The sequence below is a fragment of the Gouania willdenowi genome (assembly GCF_900634775.1).
Source record: "Gouania willdenowi chromosome 24 unlocalized genomic scaffold, fGouWil2.1 scaffold_320_arrow_ctg1, whole genome shotgun sequence".
Lineage (NCBI taxonomy): Eukaryota > Metazoa > Chordata > Actinopteri > Blenniiformes > Gobiesocidae > Gouania > Gouania willdenowi.
Genome location: NW_021144848.1, coordinates 3,044,053 through 3,057,027, shown reverse-complemented (window position 1 = coordinate 3,057,027; position 12,975 = coordinate 3,044,053). Strand labels below are relative to the sequence as shown.

At 43.7% G+C, this 12,975-nt stretch overlaps 1 protein-coding gene across 1 annotated transcript in view; it reads left to right on the top strand.

Moving 5' to 3' along the window:
- The first annotated feature begins 227 nt into the window (after positions 1–227).
- LOC114458318 (serine/threonine-protein kinase D3) overlaps positions 228–12,975 on the top strand; it is a 22,015-nt gene continuing 9,267 nt past the window's right edge. Inside the window, exons 1-9 of the mRNA XM_028440725.1 lie at positions 228–266; positions 938–1,162; positions 8,125–8,263; positions 9,110–9,241; positions 9,313–9,446; positions 9,517–9,697; positions 10,345–10,422; positions 10,482–10,806; positions 12,487–12,610. Coding sequence (XP_028296526.1) covers positions 228–266; positions 938–1,162; positions 8,125–8,263; positions 9,110–9,241; positions 9,313–9,446; positions 9,517–9,697; positions 10,345–10,422; positions 10,482–10,806; positions 12,487–12,610 — 1,377 coding nt within the window. The remainder of the gene's footprint in view (positions 267–937; positions 1,163–8,124; positions 8,264–9,109; positions 9,242–9,312; positions 9,447–9,516; positions 9,698–10,344; positions 10,423–10,481; positions 10,807–12,486; positions 12,611–12,975) is intronic.

The following is a 12,975-nucleotide window of genomic DNA, read 5'->3' as shown; positions in this document are numbered from 1 at the left end:
AGAGTTTTAGGGATTTTGAAATTGATACATGCTAACAAAAATTAGCTTTGCAACAATGTGGCGGTGCCATGACCAAACCGTTAGAGATACGCAAATTCCTTTGATGATTTTTAATCTTCAGTGGGTCCTACTGTAAGTGTTCTGGCCGAGTTTGAAGCAAATCGGAAGAAGCCCCTCAGACTAGTTTGCGCAAATGCCGTTTCACCATTTTTGACATTTGACCCAAGATGGCTGACTTCCTGTTTGGTTTTGGGCGTGGGTCATCGGTAACTTTTTGCTCATCTTAGGGTCAATAATATATGTGGTGAATTTCGTACATATCGGTCAAACCTGCTGGTCGTGTGGTTCATCGCATTTTTTGCGTCTATAATGCACGCTATGCTCGCATTTTTTTTACCGTTTTTTTCATTGAGGCAAATTATCAAATTTTCTCACCAGGACTGAGATGCTGCAAATTTTGGTGAGACTTTGGGCATTCTCAGGGGGTGAAATTATTATTATTGTTATTTCATTATTACTAGACATTTCAGGTGATCACACTTGGGGTCACGACCCCAAGGTTGAAAAACCCTGCACAAACGTGTTAAATATTTAACTCTACATCTATAATCTTTGTTTATCTTTGTGAGTTTGTAAAACAAGTCGGGCCCCTCGCCTGGTCCATGTGGGCTACCTGAGGCCTGCGGGCGTCATGTTGGGGACCACTCGATTAGTCACTATTTGATTGAGCAGCGCCCCTTGTTGTCTGACGCTTATTTATTTCTCACATTCTTCCTCCTTCAGGTCAAAATATACTCTTCTTCTTCTTCTTCTTCTTCTTCTTCTTCTTCTTCTTCTTCTTCTTCTTCTTCTTCTTCTTCATGGGCTGGACTGAAGCTCCGCCTCCTCGCTAGGAATCCAAACCCACGTTGATCATCTGATGTCGATCCACCTCCAGGATTCTCCTCCAACATCAGGGCAGATGTTGGAAGAGCGCAGTCCCTCGCCCGGCTCGCCCAGCCCCCCCTCCACCCTGTGCGTGCGGCTGTCTGATGGCTCCGCCCACACCGGCGTCTCCTTCCTGCTGCAGATCGGACTGACCCGGGAGACGGTGACGCTGGACTCTGGAGACCTGACGCTGTCCTCCATCAGGGAGCTGGTGTGCTCCATCATAGATCAGAAGGTAACGTTTATACGATGTTTAGGACGAGTAAAAGTACAAAAAAACTAAATAATAAAGTACGACAGTTCAAACTAAACCTGGGACAGATTAGGGGTGCTGTACCCACAAAGGGGATGTGACCCACTTTTACTGTATGTGAACAAGCTGTAGTGAGTCAGTAATTCTCCAGACTGCTCCTCCTCTCTGCTCCACGTCTGCGTATCAGTCCCTTTGTTATAACGCTGATGCAGCTGTACGTCAGAATTGGGGTTAAACATAATTGTAATCGCGTAATTGATCATTACAATTATGATGTAATTATAATCGTAATTGGAAAAATCTGTTGCTGTTTTAATCATAATTGTGTTCAGATAATTGACAGTAATAAAGGGTTTTCACCTACGTCACGTTCTGGGCAGTAACCCGGAGGTGTGGCCATATTGGAGGTAAACACTGCGATGGATTAATGTCTGAAACCACAGAAAAGCTCCTGAAAATGCTTCTAGATGCAAAGGTATACAGGGAAAAACTTACAAAAGTTAGAGTTTATTGGTGGTGCAGATCCATACTGTGACGGAGCTGGTCCGTCACTGATTGTGGGCAACACACACACACACACACACACACACACACACACACACACACACACACACACACACACACACACACACACACACACACACACACTGTTAAATAACGTAACCTCTCCTCCCTCCCCCAGTCATAGAACAACCACGGGTCACACTTGGAAGCTCTAGTGACCTGCAGTCGTCCCATGTATGGATGAGGAAACACATCATTTCCGCCTTCTTTATAGTTTATTGGTGCCACTAAATGATCACATGATGCGGGTAATTGATACATTATTGGTTTCTGTGGGAAAATAAGACTTCATTTGTGTTTTGATTTAATTTAAAATTGGTAATTAAAAACTTCTAAATTAATGATGGGGATTAAAATGTTTGGAATAGTTTGTTTTAAAGAAACTATTCTATGGGGAAAATAAATCACGAAATTGGTGACGCCCAGTAGGAGGAGCTTTTGCTTTAAATACAGGCTGCTATGGCCTAGTGGGGAGAGTTGATACTGGGTTACAGAGTAGGAAACACCAGGTTTGATGAGTTGGTCTGATGAGTTATGAAAGGATTCTTATTCATCCTGTTTCTTTTTGTTTCATTGTAAATATTCTGTTTTAAACATTGTCTTCTTGTGCGAGACCTTTCTGACTACGCCTGTGTTTTGCCAACTCTTTGGAGTGTTTTTGGGAGATCCCCGCCACAAATGGTGTCAGAAGTGGGATGGCTAGTCGCAAGAAGATTATCTGGTCCAAAAGAACACGCACAGGACTACGTTCTCAGCAGAGACATCAGCTGGAGGAGGAATCAGAATGGACTGATCCAGCTAGGGAGGTAATGTCGACAGGAGAGGAGGAAGCCAATGAGCCCAGACATGGATCAGCCTCAGCAGGGGCCAATGTCCCAGAGACAGCAAGCAGCACAGGGGGAGGTGAACTGCTTACCATGATGAGAGACTTTATGGCTGCACAGCAGAGGAGAGAGGAGGACCTGATAGCAGAGCCTAAGGGTTTCTCTTCCGAACCGGCCTACACCTGCTGCCACTCCTAGCACCGTGACGGTGAGCAGCCCAAGGCTAGACTTGCCAACACCTGCACACCAACAACACCAGAGGTCTCCATCTGAGGCTGCAGAGACTGTTACCTTTCAGTTGCAGAGTTCCAGCAGAGGACCTCATCAGCCAAATTCGGAATGGAGATATTACCAAGACCCTAAAAAGAGTCTTCCTGCAGTCAGGCTGGATCTACAGTACCAGAACGGGGGGAAGGGTATCTCCATTCCACGCAACATCGGCACACCTTAACAGCCATCCTTCCAACGACCTCAAGCTGGGCCATCTTGGGAGAAGAGAAGCCATGAACCTTCAGGTGATGTTAAATCTGCCCCAAACCAACGTGGACTGGGTAAGACCTTGTTTGTTTTTACTGCCAGCAGCCAGGCCACAAAGCTTCTGTGTGCCCCATATGCAAAGCTAAGGTCACAGCCGCTTGCTATGCACCTTGACTTGAAGTGAGTTCTAACGGGGACATGGCAGTGAAGACTAAACTTAAAACTGTGATGGTAAATGGACAGCTGTACAGCATTATTGGATACTGGTAGTTTTATGTCCCTGGTTAATAAGAGCCTGGTACCAGTAGGTAGTATGGACTACAGCAGGACTGTAGACATTTCGTGTGTACATGGTGACAAACATTTTTATCCACAAAGTGATCTTACCATTACCATTGATAACCAACCCTATCTTATGACAGTAGGGGTGGTTGAAAATCTACCTGTCGTTTTGGGGTATGACTTACCTGTGCTTTTAGATTTGCTACATGACAATGAAAGGAAGATTGATACTGTTGTGGAAAAACCCAGAGTATTGGATACAAATGTCAATGTTTCATGCCCTGTTATTACCAGAGCCCAAGCAAAAGCTTGTGTCCCACCGCTCCCAGACCTCAACAGTAGTCTGTGTGACGGTGGCACTAAGGGGTCAAGAAAATCACGCCACCAACGGTGCTTTGAGAAACAACTAATGTTATCTCTACCTGTCAGACAGGATTTGTTGGGTGAGAAAATGTGGGATGTACCTGAAAATTTTTCTGAGCTGCAAAAGTGTGATGCAACATTGAGACCTTTGTTTGCCAAAGTAGCTGAAGAGAACATCAGAGATTGTGTGGGAAAAGATATATTTATGACTGAGAATTATGTGCTTTACTGTGTTTCTGTTGAAGCTAAATGGCTTGTGATCCCAGCGAAGTGTAGAGACCTTGTCATGCATCTCGCACACACACTCTCATGGGTGGGACATTTAGGTCGCCACAAAACATACCTCCGGGTTAGCTCACGGTTTTATTGGCACTCAATAAACTCTGATATACAGAAATACTGTACTACATGTCCCACATGTCAGAAAACATCTGCTGCCCACAGATCTGACAGGGCGTTTCTGCAGCCCCTGCCGGTTATCTCTACTCCATTTCGCAAGATGGCCATGGACATTGTTGGCCCACTCGTGAAAAGCAGCAGTGGTCATCAATACATCTTGTATATGTGACTATGCCACAAGATTTCCAGAGGCATTTGCCTTCGACAATATCACTGCTCCAGCTGTGGTGCGTGCCTTGGTTCAACTCCTCTCCAGGGTGGGAATACCGGACGAGATCCTCACCGACCAAGGCACAAACTTCACCTCCAGGCTGATGCAGCTCCTCTACAATCAATTTGGCATCACCGGACTCAAGACCATCCCGTATCACCCTCAGACTGACTTTCTGGTTGAACGATTCAACCAGACGCTGAAGAGGATGCTCCAGAAGTTTGTAGACGATACAGGGAATGACTGGGATTGCTGGCTGCCATTCCTGCTTTTTACTTACTGGGAGGTTCCTCAAGTGTCAACAGGTTTGTCACCGTTTGAGCTGTTGTACGATTGGAATGTGCAGGGACCCCTTGATCTTCTCCGTAAAGGGTGGGAAGCCCCGTCAACCCGGACCAGCAACAAAGGAGTGGTCCAGTATGTGTTGGAGATGCGAGAGTGGCTTGCAAAGTATGTAGAGGAGGCAGAGGTCACCCTGCGTGAAGCTCAGAAAAGCCAGAACACTTGGTATGACCAACAGGCTCGTCACCGAGAGTTCCAGCCAGGACAGAGGGTACTGCTGGTTCTCCCTTCCTCAACCAGCAAACTCCTGGCAAAATGGCAAGGTCCCTATACCATTACCCGGAAGATGGGTCTAGTCACCTATGAGGTCCACCAACCAGAGAAAAAAAGACAAAAACAGATATACCACGTGACCCTTCTAAAGGAGTTGAAAGAACATCCAGACCAGTCCCCTAGGATGATTATGCTGGTGAGGGAAGTAAACCTAGAAGACGAAGAGGATGTTGGTCTGTTACCTCCTGAACCGCCTGTTTCTCCAATCCTGGCTCATCTGACTCCAGTACAAGTCGACCAGCTTCTCCAAGTCTTCAAGCAGACTTCATCACTGTTCTTAGCCAGCCCTGGAAAAACAACAGTGGTTGAGCATGTCATCCGCCTGAAGGGGGGCCAACCGATCCGCCAAGGACCTTACTGTGTACCACAACATCTAGTGGCAAAGTTGCAACAAGAGGTTGAGGAGATGCTGAAGCTGGGTGTGATTGAGCCATCAAACTCTGAATGGTGCAGCCCAGTAGTAATTGTTTTTAAGAAGGATGGGTCCCTTCGCATATGCATTGATTTCAGGAAACTGAACTCAATGTCAGAGTTTGATGCCTACCCAATGCCAAGAATCGATGATCTACTGGAGAAGATTGGGGCAGCAAAATACATCACTTCATTGGACTTGTGCAAAGGCTAATGGCAAGTTCCTCTGGAGAAATCAAGCCGACCCTATATAGCATTTAGGACACCAGCTGGCCTTTTCCAATTTACAGTAATGTCATTTGGTCTCCATGGGGCACCAGCCACCTTCCAGAGATTAATGGATTGGGTTCTCCAGGAGTGTGGACACCGCAGTGCTGCGTACCTTGATGATGTTGTGATCTACAACAACACATGGGAGGATCATGGCCAACATCTGGCGCTGATCTTGGGAAAATTTAAGGAAGCTGTACTGACTCTTAACCCCTCTAATTGTGAATGGGCACGACTGGAAACACGCTACCTTGGTTACCTACTGGGCCGAGGGAGGTGCTGTGATACTACCTTCTTGGAAGAGAGTTTGACCTGGAAACAGATCACCGTGCCCTTACCTGGATCAACTCAATGAAAGATCAAAACAGTCGCCTGACCCAATGGTATCTTTCTCTTCAGCCGTTCAAGTTCCTCATCCGACACCGATCAGGAAAGACGAATGTGGTGGCTGACTACCTGTCACGGTTTCTGTACATCGGTAACCTCCAGGAGGAGAGGGATGATGTGACGGAGCTGGTTTTCACCTACGTCACGTTTTGGGCAGTAACCCGGAGGTGCGGCCATATTGGAGGTAAACACTGCGATGGATTAATGTCTGAAACCACAGAAAAGCTCCTGAAAATCCATTCTAGATGCAAAGGTATACAGGGAAGAACTTGGAAAAGTTAGAGTTTATTGGTGGTGCAGATCCATACTGTGACGGAGCTGGTCCATCACTGATTGTGGGCAACACACACACACACACACGCACGCACACGCGCACGTGCACACGCACACGCACACGCACACACACACACACAAACACACACTGATAAATAACGTAACCTCTCCTTCCTTCCACAGTCATAGAACAACCATGGGTCACACTTGGAAGCTCTAGTTGTTAAAACACATTCATTCAAAGCGCTCTTACCTGCAGTCGTCCCATGTATGATGGGGAAACACATCATTTCCGCCTTCTTTATAGTTTATTGGTGCCACTAAATGATCACATGATGCGGGTAATTGATATATTAATTGTTTCTGTGGGAAAATAAGACTTCATTTGTGTTTTGAGTTAATTTAAAATAGGTACTTAAAAACTTGTAAATTAATGATGGGGATTAAAATATTCGGAATAGTTTATTTAAAAGAAACTATTCTATGGGGAAAATGAATCACGAAATTGGTGACGCCCAGTAGGAGGAGCTTTTGCTTTAAATACAGGCTGCTATGGCCTAGTGGGGAGAGTTGATACTGGGTTACAGAGTAGGAAACACCAGGTTTGATGAGTTGGTCTGATGAGTTATGAAAGGATTCTTATTCATCCTGTTTCTTTTTCATTCATGTTTTGCATGGATAATTAAAGATGTAATGGTAATTGAATTGACCCCAACCCGGCCCACTGTATCTGAAGGTGGTTGAACACAGACATGAACATTGAAGAACAGTCATGTGGAGACAGGACCATCTATAAGGGGGAATAAAGGAGAGATTTTTGGGGTCCATCCATAAAGTCAGTAAAATGATGGTCCATTGTTCTATGAATCTGTGATAACCACATTTATTTATTCATCTGAATAATATCCACTGTTATCCAGGAATGTTTATTATTATTATTATAGTCATCTTAAAGATGGAAATCCTGGTTTTAATCACTAATAAAATGGGTTAAAAATGACCAAAAATGGTGGAAAAGGCCGCACTGACGTGACAGCGTCTCTTCAGAGGTTAGCGTAGCGTAGCGGCTCAGCGCGGCGCTAATGGACTCCAGTGTGTTTAATACACATTCATCTGCTCTTTGTTGCTAATCCTGCATTAACCAGCGCTAACCTCACACTAATCCCACCGTCTCTGCTCCGCTCTGCAGGAACACCCCCAACACTTCCTCCTGTTCTCTGGGGTCACGCAAACATCAGGTTCTGTGGTGACCTTTAACCTCCCACGTTTTCCGTCTGTTTTTGTCCACTCTTTTAAAATCCCATTTCACCACCTTTTCCACCATTTTTGGTCACTTTGAACTCATTTTATTAGTGATTAAAACCATGATTTCTATCTTTAAGATGACTATAATAATAATAATAAACATTCCTGGATAACAGTGGATATTATTCAGATGAATAAATAAATGTGGTTATCACAGATTCATAGAACAATAGACCATCATTTTACTGACTTTATGGATGGACCCCAAAAATCTCTCCCCTTTATTCCCCCTTATAGATGGTCCTGTCTCCACATGACTGTTCTTCAATGTTCATGTCTGTGTTCAACCACCTTCAGCTACAGTGGGGGTCCCCGCTCTCTGGGACCTTTATTTTAGCACCAAAATGACTTAAAACAAAAGCGAAAATACACAAAAACAACTTCAAAACCACAAAAAACCCTGTAAATATACAAAAAACAAAAACACACAAAACAACAGAAATTTACAAAAATAGCTAAACCACTTATATTGTCAACAAAACTCCATGAAAACAAATATGTTAAAACATCTCAGAGTTTCCTTGTTCTTTACCTGTAAAGTTAACTCTGTTTTTCCACCTCAGTTTCCTGAAAGTGGATTCTTCGGGATTTACGAGAAGATCCTGCTTTTCCGTCACGATGTGAGCTCAGAGAACATCCTGCAGAGACTGACATCAGCAGAGGAGATCCAGGAAGGAGATCTGGTAGAAGTGGTTCTGTCTGGTAGGAGAATCTTCCTCATCATCTTTTGTATGAGAAAAACAAGCAGCAAACACTGTTTGTTTTTTACTTATAACGTTTAAAAGGAACATTTACAACAGTGAGGAACATATTCCCAATGTGGACAAGAGTAAGAGGCCAAATATACACACCTTTAATTCTCTTTGGTTTCTTTGGAGTCTTAAATATGCAGATTACTGTTTAAAACAAATAGAATGTAAAAAAAAAAAGATGTTCAGACAGAACACAAACACAAATGATCTTAAAAAGATGCAAAGTTCTAGGAAAAAAGTTCCTGAATAACCAGAAATTGCAAAATATTGACAGAAAGTGCATGTTACACATAAACAGACACAAAATGTGCACAAAAGATGAGAAATGAACACAAAAAAATGAGAAATTAACACAAAAAAATGAGAAATTAACACAAAAGATGAGAAATGAACACAAAAGATGAGAAATGAACACAAAAAGGCAAAAATGTCAACACACACTCCGCACACACACACACACACACACACACACACACACACACACACCGGCGACCGTGGCTCAGGTGGTAGTGGGTCGTCTTCTGATCAAGAGGTTGGGGGTTCGATCCCAGTACCTGACTATGTGTCGAAGTGTCCTTGGGCAAGACACTGAACCCTATGTTGCTCCCAGTGGTCGACTAGTGCCTTGCATGGCAGTCCTGTCCCACTGGTGTGTGAATGTGAGAGTGATTGGGTGAATGAGCTGATATGTAAAGCGCTTTGAGACTGTTTCAGTGGTGATAAAGCGCTATATAAAATCAAGTCCATTTACCATTTACACACACACACACACACACACACTGTGGTCTCTCTTCAGCCCAGGCCACAGAGGAGGACATCCACATCCGCCCCCACACTCTGCTGGTTCACTCCTACAAGGCTCCAGCATTCTGTGACGACTGTGGGGAGATGCTGTGGGGGCTCGTCCGGCAGGGCCTCAAATGTGACGGTGAATATTAAAGATCTCGTAGCGTTGCTATGGTTACGGTCATAATGAGGTGTGAACTCGTCCCGTGACAGGTTGTGGACTGAACTATCATAAACGGTGTGCGTTCAAGATTCCAAACAACTGCAGCGGTGTGAAGAAGAGATGTCTGTCCTTAGCGGGGGCTCGCCCGCCTTCAGCCGAGCTGACCCCCACCCCCCAGGAGGAGGTGACAGTGTGACAGCACACCTCACTGCTGTCACACACACAACCCATCCTAACCCATCCTGTGCCCGCAGCAGCGCCCCCTGCTGAGGACGTCCCTGCTGAGCGGGCGTCCCATCTGGATGGAGAAGATGGTTCTGGGGCGAGTTAAAGTCCCCCACACGTTCTCCGTGCACACGTACACCCGACCCACCATCTGCCAGCTGTGCAAACGTCTGCTGAAGGGTCTGTTCAGACAGGGGCTGCAGTGCAAGGGTAAGAAGGAGCACGCACGCACGCACACATAATTTATCACCTAACTAAAATATATTTAACATCAGACAAGACAGAAATACACATAATGACCTTAAAAAGATGAAATGTTACAGGAAAAAAGTTCCTGAATAACCAAAAGTGGCAAAATATTGACACTGACGATGCAATAAGAGCATAAAAAGATGACAAATGTTACAAATAAATCAAAAGTTATCACACGTGCTGCCTCGTTCCCACATGTTTTTTTAGAGGTTTTATGTCATTTTTATCGTTTGTTCTGTGGGATTAAAGCAGCGTGAAACTGTCCATTCTTCATTTTCACCATCGTTTTTGTCAAATATTATAATTTATTACCTGACTAAAACAGATTAAAGATCAATGATTCAAGAAGAAGTTTTACACGCACTCAAAATAAGTCAAAAGCCTGTTCCTTGCTATAACGTAAAAGAAAATACACTGTCAAATAGAATTACTGCAAAGATCTAGGAAGGTAGAGGTAGAAAAAAACCTTAGGATTGGCTGACTTTCAAGCATTGCTGACCTTTGAGGTCATATTGATGGGCTTTTATTTTGTTAAACAACACCAGGTTATGTAGTCGTGTTCAGAAGCTCATGTGTCCAACCTTCATGTCTTTGTTTGTCTTCAGATTGTAAGTTCAACTGCCATAAACGATGCGCCGCCAAAGTCCCGCGGGACTGTGTGGGGGAGGTGGACTTCAGTGGAGGTGAGTGGAGAGGAAACTCACAGCAGAGACACTTTGAGTAGAAACGTTTTCTCCCACAGATCCATCCAGTCCCAGCCCAGAGTCCGAGGTCACCATGGAGGTGGACAACAGCGACGCCCACAGCGATGGCGGACACAGTGATGGAGGACACAGTGATGCCCACAGTGATGGAGGACACAGCGACGCCCACAGTGATGGAGGACAAAGCGACGCCCACAGTGATGGAGGACAAAGCGACGCCCACGGTGATGGAGGACACAGCGACGCCCACGGTGATGGAGGACACAGTGTGGAGGAGCAGGACGAGGCATCAGATCAGCTGGATGACGTGGTCGACCCCGTATCAGCGGGAGAACGAGGGGAGGACGGAGTCCGAGGAATCAGGTGAGCCCCACAGACTCTGTGGTCCTGTATGTTGCCATGAATCTGGCGATACGATACAATTCACGATTTGCATGTCACGATACGATATATCTCGATAGTAAACAATACAATATACATTGTGATTTATCATCAAATTAATCATTACAAATTTTGAAGTACAAACAGGTATGAAAAAAAAAAAAAGACGATTAATACAATCAATTATAATAATAATTGTGCGGTGAAATATTGCAATATATCGCAGAATTGATTATTTCTGACACGCTTAGTCCTGGACCCAGTTTGTGACGCTCTGAGAAGTCATTGAATGATTCACAACTACATTTGTTTAGTAAAGGTTAGTTTAGTTTAGTTAGGGGGGCGGGAACAACGCGCTAAGCGGCGTGAAGGACGGAAAGAGCAGCTGCTCAGCTGAGGAACCACCAGTACGGTCTACAGTCTGGACCAACTGGCTACAGTGGATGAGTTCAAAACAACTCACTGATATTTACCTACAGCCTTATAATGACCTGATCTACAGTCAGCTGATGAAGCCTGTGTGTGGATCCGTGTGCGTGGACGGCTGAAGTCATTATTGACTTAATTAGTTAAATAATTCATTCATTAATTTATACGCTGGGGCTGATATTATTAACAGGAACATACACAACATGTTCTCATCCCAGTGTGTGATAAATAGATCTACATGAATAGAAACACGTGTGTGCTGTAATAAAGTTTAACTGCAGAGCTCTGTCTGTTTATCATCTAATAGATTAATATCATAAATAATCTCAGTAGCTTCCTGTCTGAGTTCTATTATTACTGTCTTTACTGTAATAACAGGGTTGTTTTTGGTCTGAATTATGGATTTTAATTATTCATTTTAAACTTCATCAACCTTGTCAGTACCAAGTTATGAAGTGGATCAGATCTGAGCGAGTATAAAAGCTCCGCCTCCTGCTGTGCGCTGCACTAACACTGTTGCTCTTCACTGTTATCATGGATTTATATTTATTATATTTTTTAAGATTATAAACTGTTCTTCCAATCATTGTAAAAATGCTCAGTCTGCCAGTTCTCTCCATTGATTGGTCAGATGCTGGAATCTCCACCCCTTTTATGTGCACACGCACGTAGCAAGGCTGTAAACACTTCGCTTAAATTAGCGTGATGTGATCAGCGTTTGTAGTACAGCACCTGTCTGACAGGAAATGTTTGGCTAGTTAAAGTTAGCTAATGATGATGAATCTAATCTAGAATTATAACGTAGACCCAAAGAGGTCAAACACCAAGTAACGCCGTACAAAATGACAACAAAACGGCCACAAAAAAATACACAAATCAACACATTTATCGTCTGCAATGTCCAGAGGAGTTACAACATCCTTCACCATAAACATGCAACACAACACACAAAATGACTCCAATAACACATAAAACCACAAGAAAAAAAACATAAACAGCTCAAACACCAACAAATGCATAAAAACTGACAAGAAAAACAGTACAAAAAATACACAAAACACTTACAAAAACTACCAAAGAAGCAAAAATACACAAAAACACACCAAAAAAACACATTTTCCATCTAAAATGTTGCTTTTTAATCAGCCACAGATGTTCAAAGTGATCCGTTGTGTGTGTGTGTGTGTGTGTGTGTGTGTGTGTGTGTGTGTGTGTGTGTGTGTGTGTGTGTAGCCCGTCGACCAGCGCTAACATCCCCCTGATGAGAGTGGTTCAGTCCATCAAACACACAAAGAGGAAAAGCTCTGCAGTGGTTAAAGAAGGATGGATGGTTCATTACAGCAGCTGTGACAACCTGGTACACAAATACACACACATTTATGTCATACATCGATCTTTACAATCACCTCATAAATTATGAACTGCATTAATTACTAATATTATAATTATGTTCTGCTGGAGATCAACATTATGTATCAGATAAACATGAAGTTTGGTTTGACCTCCACTGTAAAAACGCTCTTATTGACATTGTTGGAAAGGTTTCCTGCATTGCATTGTGGGATGTGGAGTCCTGTAGACAGATGCATAGAAGGTTTTTTCTTCATTTCATTTCATTCTCGTGTTTACAGTGGAGCGCAAAACAAACTTTTTACGTCTTTTATTTGAGGAAATTTATTGATTTCTGAAGCCTGAACCAGTGGTTCGCAAACTGGGGGGCGT